This window comes from Anoplopoma fimbria, chromosome 15, assembly GCF_027596085.1.
Source record: "Anoplopoma fimbria isolate UVic2021 breed Golden Eagle Sablefish chromosome 15, Afim_UVic_2022, whole genome shotgun sequence".
Lineage (NCBI taxonomy): Eukaryota > Metazoa > Chordata > Actinopteri > Perciformes > Anoplopomatidae > Anoplopoma > Anoplopoma fimbria.
Window position 1 is genome coordinate 18,688,437 of NC_072463.1, and position 21,651 is coordinate 18,710,087.

General features: G+C 41.9%; 3 protein-coding genes across 5 annotated transcripts; 1 reads left to right on the forward strand and 2 right to left on the reverse strand.

Annotated features, from left to right (window-relative positions):
* Positions 1-5,503: 5,503 nt before the first annotated feature.
* Positions 5,504-9,421, reverse strand: bub1bb (BUB1 mitotic checkpoint serine/threonine kinase Bb). 3 transcript variants are annotated; one of them, XM_054613454.1, is made up of 9 exons: positions 9,277-9,421; positions 8,356-8,523; positions 8,180-8,239; positions 7,942-8,086; positions 7,647-7,843; positions 7,395-7,558; positions 7,069-7,262; positions 6,882-6,982; positions 5,504-6,380 (listed from the first exon to the last, which is right to left on the reverse strand). In XM_054613454.1, the coding sequence occupies exons 1-9, from the start codon at positions 9,348-9,350 to the stop codon at positions 6,101-6,103; spliced, it is 1,383 nt and encodes a 460-aa protein (XP_054469429.1). In that variant the 5' UTR covers positions 9,351-9,421; the 3' UTR covers positions 5,504-6,100. The 3 variants fall into 3 exon arrangements, with proteins under 3 accessions (XP_054469429.1, XP_054469430.1, XP_054469431.1); XM_054613455.1 differs by having other exon boundaries at positions 9,197-9,327; XM_054613456.1 differs by lacking the exon at positions 9,277-9,421 and adding an exon at positions 8,820-9,008.
* A 116-nt stretch (positions 9,422-9,537) lies between these two features.
* Positions 9,538-12,951, forward strand: zfyve19 (zinc finger, FYVE domain containing 19). Its single transcript, XM_054613457.1, has 11 exons — positions 9,538-9,625; positions 9,719-9,840; positions 9,933-9,986; positions 10,072-10,238; positions 10,353-10,495; positions 10,629-10,737; positions 10,901-11,119; positions 11,268-11,344; positions 11,532-11,633; positions 11,730-11,893; positions 12,127-12,951. The coding sequence occupies exons 1-11, from the start codon at positions 9,572-9,574 to the stop codon at positions 12,203-12,205; spliced, it is 1,290 nt and encodes a 429-aa protein (XP_054469432.1). The 5' UTR covers positions 9,538-9,571; the 3' UTR covers positions 12,206-12,951.
* A 764-nt stretch (positions 12,952-13,715) lies between these two features.
* ppp1r14d (protein phosphatase 1 regulatory inhibitor subunit 14D) lies at positions 13,716-20,899 on the reverse strand. The gene is made up of 4 exons (XM_054613458.1): positions 20,506-20,899; positions 14,740-14,820; positions 14,358-14,390; positions 13,716-14,221 (listed from the first exon to the last, which is right to left on the reverse strand). Exons 1-4 carry the CDS (start codon positions 20,683-20,685, stop codon positions 14,153-14,155), a joined length of 363 nt encoding a protein of 120 aa, XP_054469433.1. The 5' UTR covers positions 20,686-20,899; the 3' UTR covers positions 13,716-14,152.
* Positions 20,900-21,651: the final 752 nt, after the last annotated feature.

Sequence of the window (21,651 nt, forward strand, 5' to 3'; positions counted from 1 at the left end):
GACGGCCTCCAAAAAAAACTCCTAAACGACTTCAGACTTCAGAGTTTACACATCGTCCTCAGTGAAGCAGATGTCCAGCTGTGTGTGTGTGTGTGTGTGTGTGCGTGTGCGTGTGCGTGTGTGTGCGTGTGCGTGTGCGTGCACCAAAGAGACCGTCTCTGTCACCTCCTCTACCCTTTTCCTCCTCCTCCTCCTTGAATATCAATGAGTAACCTGAGACACAAACACATGGTAGTTTAAGAAGTGCGAAGCTTCGGTTACATCATCAGACTTGTGAAATGCACAACTAAAAACACAAATACAAAAAATATCAAATTCCAGGTCCTAAGTGTTTATCACTTACAGTAAATATCTGCAGTCACAACTCCTAAGCAAGTGCATGATTGTTGCAATTCTGTCAATAGGAATGAGCGCAAAGGTGATGCTAAAGCGTTGGACGAAAACTAAAATCTATACATTTCTTTTAAACACCTTAGCCTCAAATTGATTTTCACTGGGGATTTTGCATCTTATAGAGAGACTTTAAGAGAGACTTAACAAACCTGCTTTCAATAAGAGCAGATTCTTAATGTCTCAAATTCAGAGTCAAACAGAGCACAGTTCTCCCATGTTCGTGTCTCAAACAGAGCACAGTTCTCCCATGTTCGTGCAAGCTCTCACACAACAGGCTTACAACATTAATGTATGAAAGTAAATTATGTAAACAGAATTTTTTTCACATCTGTCTCCTCTCTGCCTGCTTTCCCACAACATCCATTTGCGGATGTGTGTGTTTGAAGCTCGAATCCTCATGCACTGGTAGGACCAGAAAGATCAGCTGAGAACTCTGCCTACACAAACACACACACACAAACTAGAATACACAATGGCAAAAACAGGAAGCTTCTGTCCACAGTGCCCATAGTGATGGCACAGTCTGTATTTGTCAAGCGTGATCCATCTCGAGGAAGGCAACATTTTAAAGATCGTTGTATCCTTTTACTTTAAAATAGAGGTTGAGGACAGAGGAGGCAGAGACTCGAACGCATAAAGGGGATGTGGGGATTTTTGAGGAGGGGTGAGCATAAGGTGAAGGCTCTTTTTGAGATGCAGTCCACCAGTGAATACATCCAGCAACCCTCTCCGTCTTCCCTTTTTCTCTCCTTTTCTCCCCCACATCAGCACCTGGCTGCACTGCATTCCGTTCACATCCTTTCCACCTCCTTCTTCTCTTCCTCTACCAAGGCTGATGCCAACCGACGGCATACACTAGCCTGCTCTTTATCAATGACGTTAAGCCCCCCCCCCCTCACCTCCCCTATTTACCCCACTCTCCTCACCGTGAAGAGAGGAAACAGGGACTCTGGAGGGATAAATCATTGTTAGAAGAAAGAAAAGAAAAATCAGGCATCTCCTTACCTTGCCGTCTAGTGAAGAGGAGAGCCTCTCTCCTTCAGGAAGGATCGGAAGCGGGAGTGCGCACACACACACACACACACACACACACACACACACACACACACACACACACACACACACACACACTCACGTACACTATTATACACTCACATTCACACACATACGCTCACACATGGACATACACGCTCTCCCTCTCTCGCATACAACGACGAGGAGTGCTGGCTCTCAAGCAAGCGCACACTGCAGGCTGCCGCTTGCCTGGGAAAGCCTGATGCGTTCCTCCCTCCAGGCAGAAGCACACGCTGCCATCTCAAAGGCTCTTTGTTGGGGTCGATTCATCCCCGGCTCCGTGGCTGAGTGCTGGTCCGTGCACCGGTGCCCGGTCCTGGGGACACAGGGTGACCGTACAAAGGAGGGACAAAAGCCATGAAGGGGAAAAGCAGCATCCAGGAGGAGAGACTATCACGGCCCCATAACAGCTCCTTCCATCCCCCCCTCTCCCTCTCCGTCTCTGCCTCGCTGTCGCTCTCTTTCTCTCTCACTCACACTCACACACACACACACACACACACACACACACACACACACACACACACACACACACACACACACACACACACACACACACACACACACACACACACACACGCACACTCCCTCCTCCCTTTCCCTCTCTCTCTCTTTATCACTTCTCTACCTCCTCCCACTCCCTCATTGGGCTGCAAAAGAATTGATAGCAGCATGCGTTAGTGTGTGTGTGTGCGTGTGCGTGTGTGTGTGTGTGTGCGTGTGCGTGTGTGTGTGTGTGTGTGTGTGTGTGTGTTTTTTAAGCTGGTTTCCAGTGACTGTAAGGAGAGGAGTGCTCCGCTACACCTCATCACCCGGGATACCTTTCACCCGTCTCCCTGCCTTCCATCCCTCCCTCTGTCTGCTTTGCACGCAACGTGGGTGACACGAGAAACACGAGGGTGCCGCTGCGTTCGCCAAGTGCGCTGCTGTTCAGTCAAATGCATTATCCGTTGAATGACAGGGTCAGAGATGGCAGATGGCGGGAGGGGTTGTTGTATCTGTGTGTGTTAAGTATGGGGGGCGGGGGGTGGATTTCTGTTAAGGGTGCAATCATCATGCTCACAATCTCTTTGGAGTCCATTGTGACCAAAAAATCAGTTGTGTATGAAGAAACTGAAGTTACAACACCACCCCAGTCTAACATCTTCATGATTTGACTGAAGCAGTCCCCTCTCTTTTCCCCACAATCATTTCCTGAATTATTTATACAGCCAGACACAAAGCAGGAAAGTGTATTAGGGTCAAGTCATGCAGAAATTGCTTGCATAGTGAGTCAGATTTCTGTCATGCATGTTATACATGGCATTTTGATATGATGAATTGCTTGCAAAGGCACTATAACAAGCTTAACTGATGATGTTCCTCCTCACACATCAAATGAACTCGGGTGAAAGAGGCTCCACTGAACTAATCTGCATGACAAAGATAGATTTGCCTGTTGGGGGTATATAGCATGCACGACCCCTCCCTCTCTTTCACTCTTACTTGTCAGCATTGTTGTCCCAGATATTTTTTTGCTGTTCTATATTTTTTACTACTTCACACAACTTATTTTTTGGATTTCTTTTGAGCTCGGAGCTGCAAACAGCCATCTTGTATTAGGTATCTTTATGCATAAAAAAAGGTAGTTATCACAAAAACAGTCCTTTTTGCTCTCTCTCTCTCTCTCTCTCTGCTTGGTCAGTATGAAGGGAAGCTGAATGGGTCAAAAGGTCAAATAATGAAAGAATCATCCTTTCATGATCAGGTTTATTGAACGTGACCCTTTAAAAAAATATACAGCAATGACATAATAAGAAAGAAATAACAGGTCATTATTCAAAAAGTAAATTTTGTTTGAAAGAATAACATGTTTTTGCCCCTTCTGGCCTAAATTCTGTTGTACCATTAGCTAAGAAATACATTTTTTGATTTGAAGACTGAAGAAAGTTTGACTATTTAAAGTTTGACACGTATAAAAAATGTGTAATTAATTGTTTAGCATTGGCAAGATATGTGAGTTACATAGCTATAGTCTCCGTAATGACAAAATTATTTGTTCATTCTTTTGTTAGCTTGCCTCTATGGAGAGACATTCTAATGGTAACTAAGATTTCTTTTAGATTTAAATGTATTTGTCCACTTCACTGTCAAACTTCATGACCTTGCTTAAGCACCCCCCCCCCCCCACCCCCATATGGATAAGAGTGGAAAACAGCTTGTGATGTAAAAAAGGGCTTAGAGGGACAAGAGCAGTCTTAAACCACAGTGTCATTAAAATGAAAGCCTGGGGGCCGTATAAGTGATACTGCCTTAATTGTTTGCATTTCAATTTGTCCTATTGTTTAGGATGAATCGGTAAGGATTACACCAGGGGTTACCAGGGTTCATACAGTTGAAGCAAATGTCATTTCTTGTCAAAATCCATTGACATTTCCAGATGACCCATAAATCCATTATAATTCTATACAGTTGTCATTCTCCTGCTTGCTAACCAATAGTGTCATAACCTGGAAGCCTATTTCTGCTCAGAGAAGAAATAATCATAATTATAACACAAAACATTACAATTATGACTTACTAAGTCATAATTCTGAGATGGTAAGTGATCATTTTGATTTAATAAGTTGATATGTTGATATAGAAGGTCAACATTTTGGGATACTAAGTAAAAATGATGAGTTACTATGAGTTATTAACATCATGAATAACTTTTGTTTCATGGCTTGAATGGGCCTCCATGCTCTTTCTTCAATAAACTGTTCTCATGATTTGCTGCTGCACTTTTGGAGGCTCTTCCCTCTCCGTGCCTGGTTGAGCCAAGTGCAGTCCATCTTGATGCAAAGTGTCTACTCACTTCTAAGTGAGGTACTGTAGAGGTCTTAGGCAGACAACTTTGTGTGAACTGGTGCATGCAAAGACATACCGTAAAAATAGGTTAAGAGCTCTGACTGTAAAACATGGCCCATGCAGAGTATATGGGCCATGAGTGGTCCTGTCTATCAAAGTAACAGTGCTGGACAAAAAGCTCTTCTCTGAGGGCCTGTCCAAAGCACATTAAGGAAAAGGTAGCTTGCTTGTACCATCTGTCCACTGCAGTAAAGGAGAGCTATGGATTTTCTGTCTGAGACGCTATCGGAGTCACTGGCTGCTTGCTTTCATGAGATGAGCTTTTAATAAATCCTGCCAAATAGTGAACCATAGAGGACGCATTATGATGTGGTTATGCTGTGTTATTATGACGGGAGTGCATCATGTAGCGTATCATTTATCACAGAATTTCAGCTGCTCTCAGTGCTAAGCCAAAATTTAAAGTAGACAGTTTGGGAACTCACCAGTTGAGAGGATCTTGGCTGGCAGTGTCATATTTCCAAAATGAGATTAGAGTCTGTTCCTCCAGTGCTCCATGAGCATGTTGAGGCAGCAACACTCTGTGCCACAGTACATCAGGGTAGGGACCTCTCCGGGATAACCAAAGGCCTGCTCTGCCCACAACTGCAAAGGGTGGATTTCACTTGCTAATGAGCCAACCACCTATCTACTAGCCATTCATCAACGTCTGCCCTGAGAGCTGCCTGTGTGTGAAGTACATCCCATCATCACAGTAGATTAGATTTACTCCCACCATTTAAATCAGGGGGGCTTCTGGGTAACCTCTCTACGACAATGATTAACATTTGGCCAGCTGAATGCATGATTTGCTAATAAGTCTTATGCCTGGTGTTGGGATTTCTTAAAAAAAACACAAGGATGCCCTGCAGCGAGAACCCCAAATGAAGTCACTTCATTAGAATAAGTAGCAATAACGATGACATTCATGACTATTTATATGCAGATTGTTTCTGTTTTTATTCATGCCCACCAGTGTTGACTCTTTAAACTGCTGCAACAGATTACACTCGGCACTAAAATTGTTCTTGCTCCCCATTAGTAATCCAAATACCGCTACCAAGCAAACAATTCATGCTTTCCCTTGCATGTCCCCTGCTGACATTGCATTACTAACATTACTAACAGTCTGTCTAAAAGAAAAACAAACTTCCCTAGTCATCAGCCAGACATTTTAACAAGTTTATTGAACACCGATGATACATGGCCTCGAAAGGGACATTTCACTCAGACTGAGACATAAAACCCAGATAAATCACCTCACGAAGCCGTCTTTCGACTGTGTTCAAATTTTACTGAAACATCTGCTCAAGAAATACTGAACAAAACGGATCAACTTAAAACAGGCAGCACATAAAAAAGAAAAACACTGTTCTTAAGAACAATGCAATTAAGAAAAATAGACAAATAGAGTAAGCAGGAAATTAGGGATGAGTGTTAGTAGTATGTCTGTAGCAGAGCTGTGGTGAACAAACCTGTTTAGTATTTACAAGGAGTAGAAATATAACAAACTAACAAATCCAGTAGGCCTTCAAAAACTACTGTGAAGCATGTTACTTCTTTTTTTGTTAAAAATGTGTAAATGAGTCACCAATATAACCCCTTTTCTCTTAGTCTGAGTAACTGGATCTCTCGGAACAACATATAAACAGCAGGATAAACAATACATAGCAGTAACTACATGATACTTGCAGATTATATCTTGTCTAAATGAAAAATCCATAAAAAAAAGGGCAAGAAAAATGTCAGTCTTTTTTTAGTTACATCAGTTGGAAGCACTGGCACTAGCTTGATCCTTTTGACCTCTGACATCCTGGGTCACCTTTTTGAAGTAGCGTTCAGCACGCAGTTCCTCAAAGCAGAATTCAGAGGCGCCGCTGAGCAGCAGCTCTTTACAGTACATGCTCTGCTCCTGCAGATTTCCCGACTCTGCTTCTTTCTGTTGCTGATGGTGCTCCTGTAGTCTCTTTAGAGGAGTTTCCTCTCTGCGGGGTTTACGCGCTGATAAAACTGTGTTCACTGCCGGGTTTATCTTACAGGGAGTCCTGAGGGGGTAAAGGAAGATGCCAAATCATGTCAGAGAAATCTAACTCACATAACTCGAGGAGGATAAACTCAGATCACAGACTTTACTTTGAAATAAGTCATGAATAGGGCTTCAACTTAAATGTATTATAATGATTGAACAATCTGTTCATTATTTTTCCAACCAATTTTATGGTCTATTAAAAAGGCCAAAACTAATAACTCTTAATCAACCACAACCCATAGTATAGATTGTTTTTCTTCATAAAACCTTCTTACAAATAATAGATTGTTATTGAACTTGATAGGCAGCAAATCATCAATCATTGAGAGATTGTAATAGGATGTGCTTTAATTAATGATCAAAATAGTTAATTTATTCATTCTAGTGATAGTCATTTATTTTAGGAATATGTTGCTTCTTTTTATCATGAACCCGAATGTGTGATGTCAATTAAATGTTCGGCAAAGTTAAGCAACAAATCCAAACTGCAGATAAAAGTTAGATTCTTGTCACTCACATTGTTGGAGGCTGGTCCGACTGCTCAACAAATGGTTGAAACATGGGTTTGGGAGGCGGTGGGGCCATAACAGTATGTCCGAATTTGGATTTCTGGGGGATCTGTGGTACAGACACATTAAACTAACATCACTGGGTTGCACTTCACACATTTTAATCAACAAACACAACATCTGCTAGTCTCATACCTTGACGTCAGACCATGTTTCAGGCTTCTGCTCGTTCTCCTTTGCCCTGGAAGTGGGAGGGGCCAGCCAAGACTCCAATTTAGGCTCTGAAGGGCCAGCACTTTGAGTCTTGTTCTCATCAAAGACCACCAACCGACTGTTTGAAGCACTGCCTAGGACGGGGGCACGATGTGACTGGAGGCCTCCGGAAATACCTGTTCACAAAACCCATCAGACGTTAAAAATGAAAACTATTTTTAAAGATAACACTGATATTTGCCGCCGCTGGAGAACTGGTAATTGTCGGATTAACATTTCACGTTTTATTTGTTTTTTCACATGCTTACTTCTGATTGAATGTCCAACTCTGTTGATCGGGGCGATGGCCTTTTTCTTCCCTCTGCATTTGAGGTTGGCTAGAGAAACTCTCTCAGCTTGTTTAGGCTCATCATCACTATCGTCCTCCTCCACATTCATCATTACCTGTCGGGACACACGTGCTTGCAAGGCCCTATGAGAAAACAATACAGAAGATTGTGATTGTGCAGATATATTGCCTTTTCTAACTATACCTCAAACTTTACTGGATAAAGTCGTACTTATGAAACTGCAGGAGCTTATCATGCGGCTCCGCACACTTCTTGAATCCTTCCTGGTAGACCAGGTCTGCTTTGCGACAGTTGCCCTGATTCTCATATTCTTCAGACCAAGCGATGTAGAGGGATGCCTGTGTCACTCCTATTCCCTGAGCCTGCATGTACCTGTATATGTCCAAAGGCTCCGGGCAGGTCTCTGCCTAACGACACAAAATACACACGAATAGCATAAGTTATTACTGCTGCAACAGTTTGTCAAAGTAGCAAACCTAGTCAGAGGTTAAATTATTAAACGTACAAATTTGATCCAGAGCTCAACATAACGGGGGTCTTGGTGATATTTCTTTTCCTCTGTGAATCTGTACACGGCCCGTTCCAATAGTGTGGCGAGGTTGCTCTCTTTTCCTCCCTGAGGGAAGGTTTGCTCTGTCCACTTAATATACCTGAAAAAGACAGAACAACGTGAGGATTAAAAATGAAACCTCTCAGATTTAAGCGGCGCACATATGATTACATACATAACATATTTGACTTACCGATCCCAAACATCAAGTGGATCATCTCCCTCATACATTCGCAGTTCCGACTCAAAGGACCTAGAGACACAAAGCCAGAAACCTCCATCATCATGTGAAAACTGCTGGGAAAAAGTGTTTAACAGAAATTGCTTTCATCCAATGTGGGCAATTTTTTGGGGGATAATAATCCATACTGTCTCTGCTGGTTGATGGCAGAGTTCAGTCCATCCTGTTGTTGACTGAGCGCCTGATGTAAGGCTGATGCGTCTCTGCCCCGCCGCAGTGGCTGGATGTTTTCTTTGCTTAGCTCCCATTCAACATCTCCTCCTTCTGCCATTGTGGAAACGTAAACAACTGGATGCCTACGGACACAAACATATCCATTATTCAAAATTATATTATTTATTAAAAAAATAAAGCAATTGTAGTGCTCAAGTTGGCAGAAAACATGCTTTGATCGAATCAGGCTGGAGTTTTTAACCACGAAGGGACTCAAACTCTCAACCTGCTTATCTGAAGTCAGACACCTTGTACACTAGGCCATGTAATCACACAAAATAGTTTTTTTCAGTTAAGAAGTGCAATAGAGAGTTACTAACTGTATAGCTGGCCAGATGAGAGAGTTAGTGGAATTATCTATTAATTAATTAATTAATACCTGAACTGTCCCACGTACAGCACCAGTCAAAAGTTTGGACACTTTCTCATTCAACTACTTTGAATGTACCCCTGACTCTACCTCTGACGTCATCATGTAACGTGTTGAATGACTGTAAGTGAACATTAATGAAGCTATAGCTTCACGTTTACAACCCCGGCTCCGTTAGAAAGGTTATAACTGAAGCTTTAAGCAGACAAATGACCAGTTCACGTGAGCTCTGTTTGATCACGTTTAAGAGTGTCTGACGTGAGGGGGCGGGGCTAAACACGCTAACGTTAGCTTTAGCGTTAGCATTAGCTCCCTCGTTGCTCTCGATGTTTCGCTATCAGCAACATTAACCAGTCCAATAAAAACACAACCGTGGCTTTACATACCGACAGCAGACCTCCGTTATATATATGTGTATGTATATATGTGTGTATATATATGTGTATATATATATTATTCGCCTCACAGCTGACGTGGTGTCTGACACGGAGCTCTGCTCGGTCGTCGCTTCTGTGTTTTGAACCAGGACCGCGAGAGCATTTGGAGGAAGCTGATTGGACCAGAAACAGGAAGCCGCGCCGTGACGTCACACCGCCTCTTCCGGAGTAGTTCCGGAGTAGTTCCTGTTTGACCACAGCAGCGCTGAAAGGTGGAGAGTAGGGTCTGCTAGCGACGAGAGTCAGCTTTGTTCACATATGTACCAGCTGCAGGAATATTTATACTTTATATCGCCTGTCTCATGATTACCCACACGTGTCGGCATGGACAACCGTTGTTATTGTTGTGCATCAAAGTTCAGTCTGTTCAAGAAGGAGGTAAGACCGACCTGGCTTACATTACAGCAGAGCATGTTGATAGGTATTCATAGTTAAACATCTTAAACTGTTTAATTGACAATGTCCTCACAGCTGGGCTGTAAGAGCTGTGGCCGCTCCTTCTGCTCCAGCTGTTTGGCTTTCAGTGCTGTGGTGCCTCGCTGTGGCAACACACAGCAGAAGGTCTGTAAACAGTGTCATGGTAATCTGACAAGGTAAAGGTCCAACCATGCCATATGATATAAGTGTGAATATATAAATGTGTAGAGGTACACGCTGTGGCTCATTTTCCTTTCTTCATTGTCAGCGGAGAATCTCCAAACAATGCTGGAAAATGGTCTCCTCCAGAAAATTACAAAAAGTTAGTATATGAGCAAATTTAGAAAAAGATGATACTTTGTCAACAGCAGTTTTGTGATGTATCATCTTTCATGTTTCTTCCACAGACGGGTTGCTGCCCTTGAGGCCAAACAGCAGGGACAGGCGACACAGCCTCCAGCACAAGGAGGCAGTAGAAACAGTAAAGCAAGCCATCTACCCATCAAAGGCCTGAGTAAAGAAGATCAGGCGATTGCTGAAAGACTTCAAAAGCTGAAGGAGGATACTGCACCAAGTAATGAAATTTAGATTTTAATCAGCTACCATTTGGCCTCGAATCTGACACATAGTGATAATAATGTATTTTGTCTTGGCAAAAGCAGTTGTAAGCTTTTTACATCTTCTTCAGAGTCCATCCCCTCTGAGAAAGAGCTAGAGTCTCGCCTTGCTGCTCTTAAAACTCCCAGCCGGCCATTGCCTTCTGCAGAAGAGATGGAGGACCGCCTGGCAGTTCTACGGGGTCTGACTCCACCATCTCAAGCTCCTCCACCTGTGAGCTGAACCCCTTCCCACTTGTTATTAACATCTTGGGCTTTACAGTTTGGCTCAATGACAAATACTTGCATGCCTAATATCTTGTTATACGATTCTTTACCAGTAGGTGCTTGTGTGCTTATCTGTACAGGTGCACCAGCCACCAAATAACAGGACTCAGACTGAACAAGCCAATGACCTGATTGCTCAGATGTCAGAGGAAGTTGCAATAGACGACCAGCAATCAAATCCTGAATGCAGTAATTATTCGTCTCATCGATTCTCCCCTTTTCAATTAAAAATGAATGATGCAGTCGTATATAATAGTTTAACGCAGTCCTAATAATTACATCACAAGTACATTCTGTCACCAAAAGCTGACTTCAGCTACAAATATGCTCAGATGTATCGATCCATTTGCAGGTGTAGATGTCCGTATGAATGATCTAAACAAAGGGGAGGGGGGACTGTTGGATGAGAATTTGGAGGAGAACCAGGAGGGGGACAAGCAGCTGGAGATCGAGAAGGCTCGTGTCATGGAGGAGGCCATGGAGGAGCTGAGGAAGGAGCACCATTCCCAGGATCAGATCCTCCACATGGCCAAGAGGATGGCACAGCTGAAGGGGCAGGACCCAGACAAAGGTACGTCACACACAAAGATCTTGTCGTACCACTTTCTTTTATTGGTTAACTTTAATTTCACATCGGAATGTCAAGAGCTTGAACTGTAAACATTGTGGCAATGACAGAAGGGTGTATGCCATTATTTTATTTGTCATGTCACTTCCAGTTACTATGGAGGACTTTCAGAATCCTGACAGTGAGGAGGAGACTGAGGAAGAATCTGTGATGAGAGTGTTAAAACAGGTCTGGGTCTCAAGGCAAACTGTATACTGTAATCTAGATCATATAACATTTTACCTGATAGACTTGTTACTCCTGAGTGCATGTCACTGATTTGGATCAATCAGTTGGCCACAAGGGGCTGCTATTTTGCAATCTTGTTCATTTGTAATGAGAATTGGAGGACATGTATTTCTGATTTTTGTTCCAGCTCTCTGAAGAGGCTGCATTGGATGAGGCTAGTGGCTACAACATACCTTTAGAACACAGTGGACCAAAGAACACAGAAATGAAAAAACAGTCAAAGAAACCGGTACTAAGCAACAACCAAAATTCAAATTCCTAACATTTTCAAGCTATTAGAGAGAATAACATTTCATCCCTTGTTGAACTGATGTCTCTTTTAAAGACCCAGGCTCCATCACCCAAGAGTAGGATTTCCACTGCTGCTGTTGCACACCAGCCATCAGACAGCGATGAGGAGGAGCTTCCATGGTGCTGCATCTGTGACCATGACGCCACTATTCGCTGTCATAGCTGTGACGGAGACCTGTACTGCAACCGCTGCTTCAGGTAGCATAACAGACACTCATTATAATAAGCGCAATAAGAATTCAGATCTTGGCCTCATAGTAGAGCTTTGCATGGAAATATTTGCTCTGATGCCCAAGAAAGATGGCTGTCATTTGGAATGCATACCATGACCCAGATAGATTCTAGCCAGGCTGTTGCCATACTGTTAAGCAGCATGGATATAACGTATTTATTGTGATGAATTATCAATCCACTCTCCATTATCTCCCCAGGGAAGGCCATGATAAATATGACAGGAAGGAACATCGCACCACTAACTACACTGCGCCGAAGAAGAAGAGGAAGACTTGATAGTGAGACTTTGCTGTACGTTTTTGCCTTATCAGGCTCTGGTCAGTCATCACTGTTAGGCTTGTGCTGTAGACTTAAGTGACCTATTATTGTTAATAAAACAGTATCTTAGAAGATTTAAACACTACCTTTAATCTAAACAATCTAGGACCCCTAATTTTAACCCCAACGTACCTTATCCAATCAGCCCAAAGTGGCTATAAACAAGTGTCTGCGTAGACCCCAGGAAAAGCAGCATCTTCTCTCTGTAATTGCTAACAGGGATCTAAATGACTTTAACAAGTACAAACAATGGGTAACATTTATGGCTAAGCAAAGCCTTCAAATAGAAATACACTTCAATGTAATGCAATATGTATAATAACGAATAAAACAAAGCTCCTATCTTTTTCTGTTATGGTATTTTAGCAAAACTGCACAGCTTCTGCATATAAAGTTTTAAACTGTTCAAACAAATAGCTTTAAGTGTTTTCTATTGTCACTTGTCCTAGTACCCAAAGGCAACAAAAGCTCATCTTGGACGGACTTTGCAGTTGTCACCATTTAACAAAACACAGCATACACAGAAAGCAGCCACATCACAAGCTCATCTGGTATGATGTACAACCCCAGACTACTGTCAGCTCTGGAATGATCAAGTACAAAGGAGTCAGTATAAAAGGATTACTGAGGGCTTTGTTTTCTTTGGCAGTCACTCTTGTAATCTACGTTTGTCTGCAAGTGTGACATGACTGTTGACTCTCTTTTCCTTGTGTGCAATTCCATTATAAAGAATACAAACGTGTAAGGAACTATGTCACATTCTTTTAGTTGTATTATTAACACTGAATCACTGATAGCATCACTTGACAAAAACGTCCCAGGCTGGCAGCCCTTGTTAGAAGTGAAGTCTTGCACTATAGATGGCATCGGTGTTAGGGAAGTGAGAGTGGGGTGCGTACTAAGCAAATGACTTTAATGGAGCCCTTAGCTGAAAGACCCTCTGCGTATGACAGAGAGAAGGCCGGAGTGCAGTTTCATCAGTGTGCATTACTGTCAAGCTAACTGAGGAGAAACCATAATTACACTTTCCTCTGGGGTCTTGCTCCATTAAGGTTTGCATGGAGGCCGTTGCTGTGTTTGGCTTGTCTGGCCATGTGGTGCACGCACCACAGACAGGAAATGGAGGAGGATAATGGATGCATACTTAATGGACTTTCCTGCTAATGATTTCACTGTGTTTACTCATGATTTGACATGTCAACGTTTCCTTTGTTTCCATCCCTCTGTTGAAAGATTTAGGCACGAAAATGGAAGCTTGTATTCTGGGAATGATATGCTGACAGCCTCATTACAGTTAAGTCTTAGTGTTGTCACTGGACAGTAGGACATAAGCATTCTTTAAAGTCAAATAGGTGTTTTAGAGCAGTAATAAAGAGCAACTGTGGTAACAGTTTAATTGGTACTCTAAATTGATGGGTGTAATGGACATGTCGATATTTATTTGTTTGTGTGGGATGAATAATAACTGATGATACCAGGTCGGTCACTTTGTTGAGAATCACATGTAACCCTTTAGATAAGTCATCAAAAGCCTTCTCTTGAAAATGTTCCATTTTATTTTGACGTACAACACAGAACAAAAATATTTATGTACATAAATAGGCAACCGAAAATGTACAGTCTTACACAAAAAAGCAGTCCGTCTGAGTAATAGTACATATTTTATCACATGTGCATATTGGTATGTTTATGGGAGACAAAATGTTAAAGCAGTCCGTAGATTAAAGTGAAATAATAATTTAGAAAATCTATTCAAAAGCCGACTGCTCTGGTGTTAGGACTGATGCTGACCCAAGAAGGGGGGGCGGAGGGCAGGAAGAGTCCCACTCACATGTTACACTTAATGCATGGGAGATGGGAAGATAAGAGGCTCCACATTGTCTCGTTTCTTTATTTGACCTATAATTATTTCTTCAAGGGACCTGACATTTTGCGTAGACCCTTTATCCTGTAGAGCAGCCCGTTGATAAAGTCCTAAGGGGAAGACGGAGTAACTATTACAGACTAGACAATGCAACAGTAACAGTAAACAAGCAATACATTTTCTGTTAAATAGTTGAAATCTTTCCACGCTTGTGTGTGGTTTTGTGTAAGTTCTTTTTTGTCTCACCTCTTTTGGCTTTCCGCATTCCTGCAACAGCTCCTAACAAAGACAAGAAAACAAACATATATAGGCTCATTAACAACACTGGGCAGTACGTTTCCACTGCAAACATTGCAACATTGGGTTCCAGCAAGGGTCAAGGGCTTGTTAAGCTATTACCCCACATTGCAAATAGTTAGGAATGTACACAGGTATTGTGTTGAAATGTTTAAATTCTTTGGCCTGAATGTTGGATTCCTGGGACTTAGATCTGTGTTGTTTGAAGAACTGCAGTTCTGGGTGCCAGTTCCATGAATCAATACATTACTGAATATAGAAATAACTAAAGATTCAACGTGAATAAAGGCTAAAAATGTCATTGTTTTTACGTTAATTTGCACAATCTTACCTGCAGACGGATTCTCTGTCCCTCGTCTGTCAGCTCCAGGAGCTCATCAATGTCAATCTCTAACTCTGGAATCTCTTCCTCCTGTAAAAGCAGAGAGACACAGATGTTAAAGGCAGTATTCCTCTATCACTACATTGCCCACATTTGTATTTCTGCATGCTACAAAAGCTCTTGCAAACGCTGTATAAAGTGGGCCTCTTGCCTTCCTTTCACTCGCAGTGGTCAGACTTAACACACCACTGAGCAGAGTCATTCAGAAGGAAGAGAAAGTGTAAGATGTGATGTGACATAGCAAGGATTCCGTTGAAGCACAGCACTTTATAAGTTGTTGTATTGTCCGGTTTTAATAGTTGGCACCATACTTTTATAGGTAGATGATCCCCCAAGTTAATAGTGTTGGCTGTATTGTTGTAATAAGAATAAAGACTTTTCTTCCATTATTTCTTACAGCAAGTAAAGGTTTGGTGATGTGCTGCACACAAAAGCAATGCTGAACAGCACTGAGGCATGAAGGCAAAAAGGCTCTAGGGGGCTATACTTGCAACATGACACCATCCTATTTTATGGACGGTTTACCCAGCTAGCATTTATCTCAGGTGTTACTGAGAGATTATTTCCAGTTTAAATGTTCTCCAAAGAATGTATTCATTTCAGCTAGGTTGTCCCACATAGTGAGTTAAAATACTAACTGAAGGGCAGCATACACTGTTATATATATGAACTTGAGGTCTTGAGGAAGATTGTTTAAAAATGAAAAGGGCACCGTCACCAGCTATAAAAAGCAAATATAGCAAAGTAAGCAAATTATATCACAAGCTCTTATCCTCACCATGTAACTATATTTTCAGAGGGAAAGAACAGTGCTCACTGGAGGAATCTTGAACAATAAGATATCTAGAGTCAGCAGGTGTACAGTCAGTTTTGACAAGTGGGGCCTATTTTTAAGAGGAACATTTTCCGGTTGGGGGGGTTTCATAGCTGGTGAGGATGGAAGCTCGTACAGCTTTCTGGATGAGGAGAGAGCTAATCAATGTGGAAGCGCTGAGTGGCGAAATAGATGGGCCTGCCTTCAGAATCCCCCCTCTAATTGATACATGCTGACAGTTTGGACCCTGTGTGATTCTGCTGATGTCTGCAGGACACACACAGGTCTGGATGCTTTTTATTTTTAGTGCATGCTGTACATTTCTGTATAGTCTGGGCTTTGATTTACCAGTTCTAGTGTGTTAGCCACGTGTGTTGGACCACATACTTAAACTGTTTGGTCAATTAAATAGTTCTGATTTCTTGTCATTGTTGCCTTGTTTAACTCACTGCTTATGTTGTATAGGTCAGATTTGTGCAGTAAGCCAATTTTCTTCTTTTTCCTTTTACGTGCAGCTAAAGCTTGCAATCTACACTCTGCAGGTAGTCCAAAGCTAAAATGGCAAACAAAAGGCAGCCAACCTAATGAATGGTATTTCAAATATAAAATACATTTTTTTATTCAGTATATTTAGGTATATTTTCTTTACCTTTTTGAAATTCAACTAACCATTTTGGGGATAACCAAATTTGCTAAATAGTTGGTTTTGATTGATCTTAGAAATACATAAAGGCACTGATCAAGCATTAATAATATATTCCCATTAATGCTTTAAATGACTAACTTGAGTCAAAGATTAACGTGAAAATGAAATATATCAAAGTAAAGCGCAAGTAATGAGTGCAGTCATGCTTGTGACAGCAGCACCATGCAGAGCACCACTGAATACCAGTGAGAAGAACATGTGCAATTATCATGAAGATATACGATGACACTTCTACTAACCTTTCAGTATTTCATATTGTACACAATCACATTTTTTAGCCTGTTGAGAGTTACATTCATTGTCAGAGGAGAATAGCATTTTAATGAGGCCTCTGGGCAGAAATCTCTCGGCAGCACTTTTTGAAGTTCAAAAGCAATGGACTGAAGCTAAAACAACGTTGGCACTAATATTGGAATTCATGAACATCAAAGTGGTTCCAGGGGGATTGCAGTTTTAAACGGGCAATACAGATGCAGTCTGGATAAGCAGTTAGATTGTGTGGAGATAGACGACCTCCACTAGAATTTATGATTCCGAATTAGGGAAGTTTCTTCCTTATCATGAGGTGACCTGGTTTTTCCTGTCATGACTTATTTGGTTTGGAACTCAAATTTCAGTAAGTACGCAAGCATGATCATTTAAATGTTTTTATCCTTTCTTTTAAACATGTTTTAATTATTCTATTTCAACAATTACTTTCAACAAATACTGACATTTTTTTCAGAGAATATGTCACTTTGTTTAATTACTTTGTTTAGGGTAGTGTCATATATATAAATTAAGTTGACTAAAATTGCCCTAAGGATAATGATACTGATCAATCAGTCAGCCAATGCAATGCTTTCAACATGAGATAATTAGTAGTAAGACTCTGATGAAATTGAGTATTGATATTCATGTCCTCCATAAAATAGTTCCTAATGATTTTGATGACCCCCAAGACCCATAATCTAGGGCAACCATCAGGTCAAAATTTTCCCTTGACCTTTGCAAGTTATATCGGAAACCAGACTGAAAGCCAGAATGTCTGTGAGATATAAGGACATATACTAAATATTCATAGGTGATGAGGACCATGAGTATCCACCATCAGGTCAAAAGTTAGAGTGCAATGTCCAATACAAAATCTATATGCAGCAGGTTATCCCAATATTTACCCAGCTAAGCTCCTCAGGAGATGACCCGTAGTGATTGTGGTGACCCATTAACCTTAACTCTATCCCTTCCAGCAGGCCCCATTTCCACTTAGCACATAACATATTTTCAATTATAATTAACAGATTATCAGGAAGACAACTGAACATGCTCACGCTCTACATAAGCTAAACTAATCAGCTGGACGTAGCTTTATATTCAACAGACTGGATGAGAGTTTGACTAGAAAATTACTGACTCTGACTGAGAGCTAATAAGTGCGTTTCTCAGAATATTGAACTATTCCTAGCTAAAGTCCTGTAGTTTTCTATATGTTCAATACATGGACGTGTTAAGAAATGATATTCACTGACCTATGGCCTAAAACTACAACAAAACATCTGTGGTTCCATTACACATGCATGGGTTTGTTATGATAATCTTAAGGAAACCGTGCCCAGGAAATCTCGCTGTTTGGAGAAGATGCCTGTGCATGTTTAATTTATCAGACCCTTCCTTTTTCCTGCCAGAGGCATGAGCTGCACACTGATCAAAATATTCATTAACTTCACAGAATGAGTCAAGACACAGTTTAAAGAGGGAAAACTGAGCGTTAAGAACCAAATACTGTTGTTCAATTATACATAGGACGGAGCACATTTCTAAATAAGAATGAAAACTTAAACATGATGTGATCCATCTTAGTTTAGTCTTATAAAATAATTTTGGGCAAATTTAAATATCTTTTACTGTCCTGCAGTCTATTCGTTTATATAAAAACAGACATTCACTGAAAATTCCTGATAGTTAAGTATCTGTGCAGGAAAACAAAGACCTGGGCTACTACACACACACACAAGCATAAACATTGCTCAACCTTTCCCGTCTATCTGAGAGCTGTTTGTCACACCTCTTTTTTAGTTTATCATTTCTCAAAAGGTGTGAAGTTTGCAACGAGGGCGGCCGCTCCAGACCGAGGCAGCACTTGTATGAATTAGAGATGCGGCTAAATTATTCAGGTGGTGACACAGGGGACTGATGGTAAATGCTTCCACGCGGAAGACTCTGAGAAGCAACAGAGTAACCTTCCCCTGAGCCCATGCAAAATTCATGACGCTAGCCAGTGCACATGGACGAGCCACGACTGATTCCATACAAGTGGCTAATGCAAATATCCAGTCTATCTGAGTAGAAATTAAAGCACTCGTCTTCGCACAGGAAGGATGTAGGCTATAATTGGTAAAGTTGTACAGAAGAGAAACTTCTCATAACTCGTATTCAAGATATCAACCACTATCGTGATTGAATCAAAGGCTTCTGTGTCTTTTATCATCTCATCACGCATACTGAGATCCAATCATTCAGCTGAACAGGGTACATGCACATCCACTACCTGGGCTGTGCATTTATCCTTCTATTAGATTATGTTAGAACCAGAACATGAGAGGCCGATTACTGCCAACGTGAAATAATTAAAGACTGTTTCTGGGACAAGATCAAAAGAGTGCACAAAGAAAGACTTCAGACCTGTTTCTACATGTCCTGGTTTCAACTAATGTAATTTATTTCACACTCTGCTTTACAAGCATATTATCATATATTACCACAGGGAAGAAGGCTTGGGATGTAAATGGAATAAAGCTTATAAAGTAAGTATTGGGATTATAAATATAGTTGCACAATATTAAATATCCCTAGCAATGAGCTGCAACTAAAGTGTATTCAAATTTGCCCAGCCAGGCTTAACCTTTATAAGCTACTGGTCTAGAAAAAGAGATAACTGAAGAGGATAATTGTCGATCACATAGATTTGCTGTAAACTTCCACGTCAGCCAGCCAGTCAGATGGATGTGGATGCAGGCTCATAATCTGCAGCATTTGTATATGCCATATGCACAGGGCTCCCTGGCAGTGTAAGGGGATGCCAGACAGAGCGGTGGCTACAGATCGTCTGCAGCCAAGGGGTCTCTGAGTGGTTCAGGAATTAAACAAAAAACAGTTTGTCTCTGTCGTCTCCGGCATGAAACGGAGGCGGTGTTGTCATCTGATCTGCAGCGTCATGAGGAAGCTCATGCTCCTCAACAGACACCCCTAATTCCACGGTACCATGCTGCCTCATGTGGGCGATGAGACATCTGTTGCCATGGTTTCCCCTCAGAGGATGCCAAGCAAATCAATATGGAGCCTCTGACATAATTGGATTGCATCCCACCGTACAGGAACAGTTATTAAGGTTGTGTTGCTTTGTGTGTGCGTGTATGTGTGTGCGTGCAAGAGAGATCAAGAGAACTGGCTGAGATCTCAACATAATCCCCTGCACATATTCAATATATACAACAACATCTATGCAATGAGGCCATTCATTTGGCACACTACTGAAATAATGAGCACACATTTCCACATTCAAATCTGTTGTTTTTACGTAACACATGCACTGTCTTAATATAAACTGCATATCTTGAATGTTTCATGTTCAAAATAAAACTACCCTTAGCTTTAATTTTGGTGTGCTTTCTCTGCCACTTTTTTATTACCTTATCACAGAGTCACAGGGATATTTTTGTGTTGCATTTACTCTGTTGCTCCTCAATATTGTTTGATTTTGATTTTACTGATCATTGAATCTAATCAACTTCACACTGTGGAAATATGGACTTCTGAAGATATGGCAACATTGCTTAAACTGATCTAGTTGTTGCGTTGTCAGGGTTGCAACCTGCTTGCAAATGCTTCCTTATGACTTCAATCAGACATCATATCTTTGATAATTAACCTCATCTCTATGGTAGAACACCGTGGAGCACACCAATCAGCTGATACTGCAGTCAGGTTGATGACACATGAGGGCTTGTGTGCCAAACATTGCAGCTATGAAGCAGAACTACTTGCCTCCCACTCCTCTATAATGTCGCTGTAATCTCTCATACATGACGGATAGCCCACCACAGGCCCTTAGGAGCAGCTCAGTGCCACCCTTGCTCTTTTCCCTCACCTCATCCTCAGGCACCCAACACATAGTGCGCCTGAGTGTGTGTGTATGTGTGAGCCAGCCCTGCCCTACCTCACAGTCAAACAGCAGGTGCAGCTGCCCGTCGATCCACTCCTCGATATCCAGCCTCCTCTGCAGGTCCTTGCGGTTGTATTTGACTGTCAGCTTTCCCAGCTTGCGATGCGCCGGCTCCTGCGTTTTGTCCGTCGACTGGAACATCACCCTGGACTGGGTGCTGGGCTCTGACGCCATGGCTGCCACGGCCTCAGGGGAACCGTGGAAACACACTGAGCTCGCACACACACACACACACACACACACACACACACACACACACACACACACACAGATACAGACCCACCGGCTCGGAAACGTTAGTTTTGCACAACCTTCTCTGTCTCTGCCCAGTGGGTTGCTGTTCCCACACGTATCTCCTATTATCTTGTTGAGTGTTTGTGCTCTCCCTCTCTATAACGCTGGCTCTCTGCCTGTCCTCGTCCTCTCTCTCTCTCTCCCTCTCCCTCTCTGAAGCTCACTGTCTTGCTCGCCTTCCCTCCTCCTCTTGAAACACCCACTGGCTGCACTATCAGGAGGATGGTAATGAGATATGCTTCCGTGCGTGTGTGAGTCTGTGTGCAAGTCTGTGTATGCATTTGTGTGTGTGTGCATATGCACTTTTTAGGGTGTGTTGGCTTTTTTCTCTGTCTTATAGCAAGTTAGAGAGCATAGTTCAATTGCAGCAATAAAAAAAACTGGAGGAAGGGTTAGAGGGCATCCACAACACTCAAGTTAGGAGCGTTACTCTGGCTGAAAACATGCCACAAGTGTTACTGACATCACAAGTTATAGAGATATGTGGTTTTTTTTTTTTTTTTTTTATCTCAGATGATATGATTTGTAGATAGCTATCATCAAAAACATCTACGTACCAACACACACATTTCCTAACATTCACTCAGTATTCAAAGTATTTGGTTCCACCAAAAGTCAAAAAGGTTTGGTTATTGGCTCTTGTGTTCACAAACACTTCCAACAAAAGCTGGGTCCCCCTGACAGGTGAGCCAGGGTTCCTCTAGTGTGATAGCTGCCTTGCCCTTTATAGCAGGCATTATCAGGTGTACGTTTAATAAGCCTTGAAGTCAAATTGGCATCCTCGGTTACGCACCCATTAATAATGGATGAGTAGGAAAGCACTATTTATGGCTGTCTAGAAGTCAA

Excerpts from the sequence above, each read along its gene's own strand:
- bub1bb (XM_054613454.1), bottom strand. The coding sequence starts at position 9,350 with ATGCTCTCGCGGTCCTGGTTCAAAACACAGAAGCGACGACCGAGCAGA. Across the intron at positions 8,087-8,179 it reads CCACTTGATGTTTGGGATCG|GTATATTAAGTGGACAGAGC; the intron begins GTAAGTCAAATA and ends TGTCTTTTTCAG. Across the intron at positions 7,559-7,646 it reads AAGCTCCTGCAGTTTCATAA|GGCCTTGCAAGCACGTGTGT; the intron begins GTACGACTTTAT and ends GTTTTCTCATAG.
- zfyve19 (XM_054613457.1), top strand. The coding sequence starts at position 9,572 with ATGGACAACCGTTGTTATTGTTGTGCATCAAAGTTCAGTCTGTTCAAG. Across the intron at positions 10,496-10,628 it reads CATCTCAAGCTCCTCCACCT|GTGCACCAGCCACCAAATAA; the intron begins GTGAGCTGAACC and ends TTATCTGTACAG. Across the intron at positions 11,634-11,729 it reads AAAAACAGTCAAAGAAACCG|ACCCAGGCTCCATCACCCAA; the intron begins GTACTAAGCAAC and ends TCTCTTTTAAAG.
- ppp1r14d (XM_054613458.1), bottom strand. The coding sequence starts at position 20,685 with ATGGCGTCAGAGCCCAGCACCCAGTCCAGGGTGATGTTCCAGTCGACG. Across the intron at positions 14,391-14,739 it reads GACAGAGAATCCGTCTGCAG|GAGCTGTTGCAGGAATGCGG; the intron begins GTAAGATTGTGC and ends TGTCTTTGTTAG. Across the intron at positions 14,222-14,357 it reads AATGCGGAAAGCCAAAAGAG|GACTTTATCAACGGGCTGCT; the intron begins GTGAGACAAAAA and ends TCTTCCCCTTAG.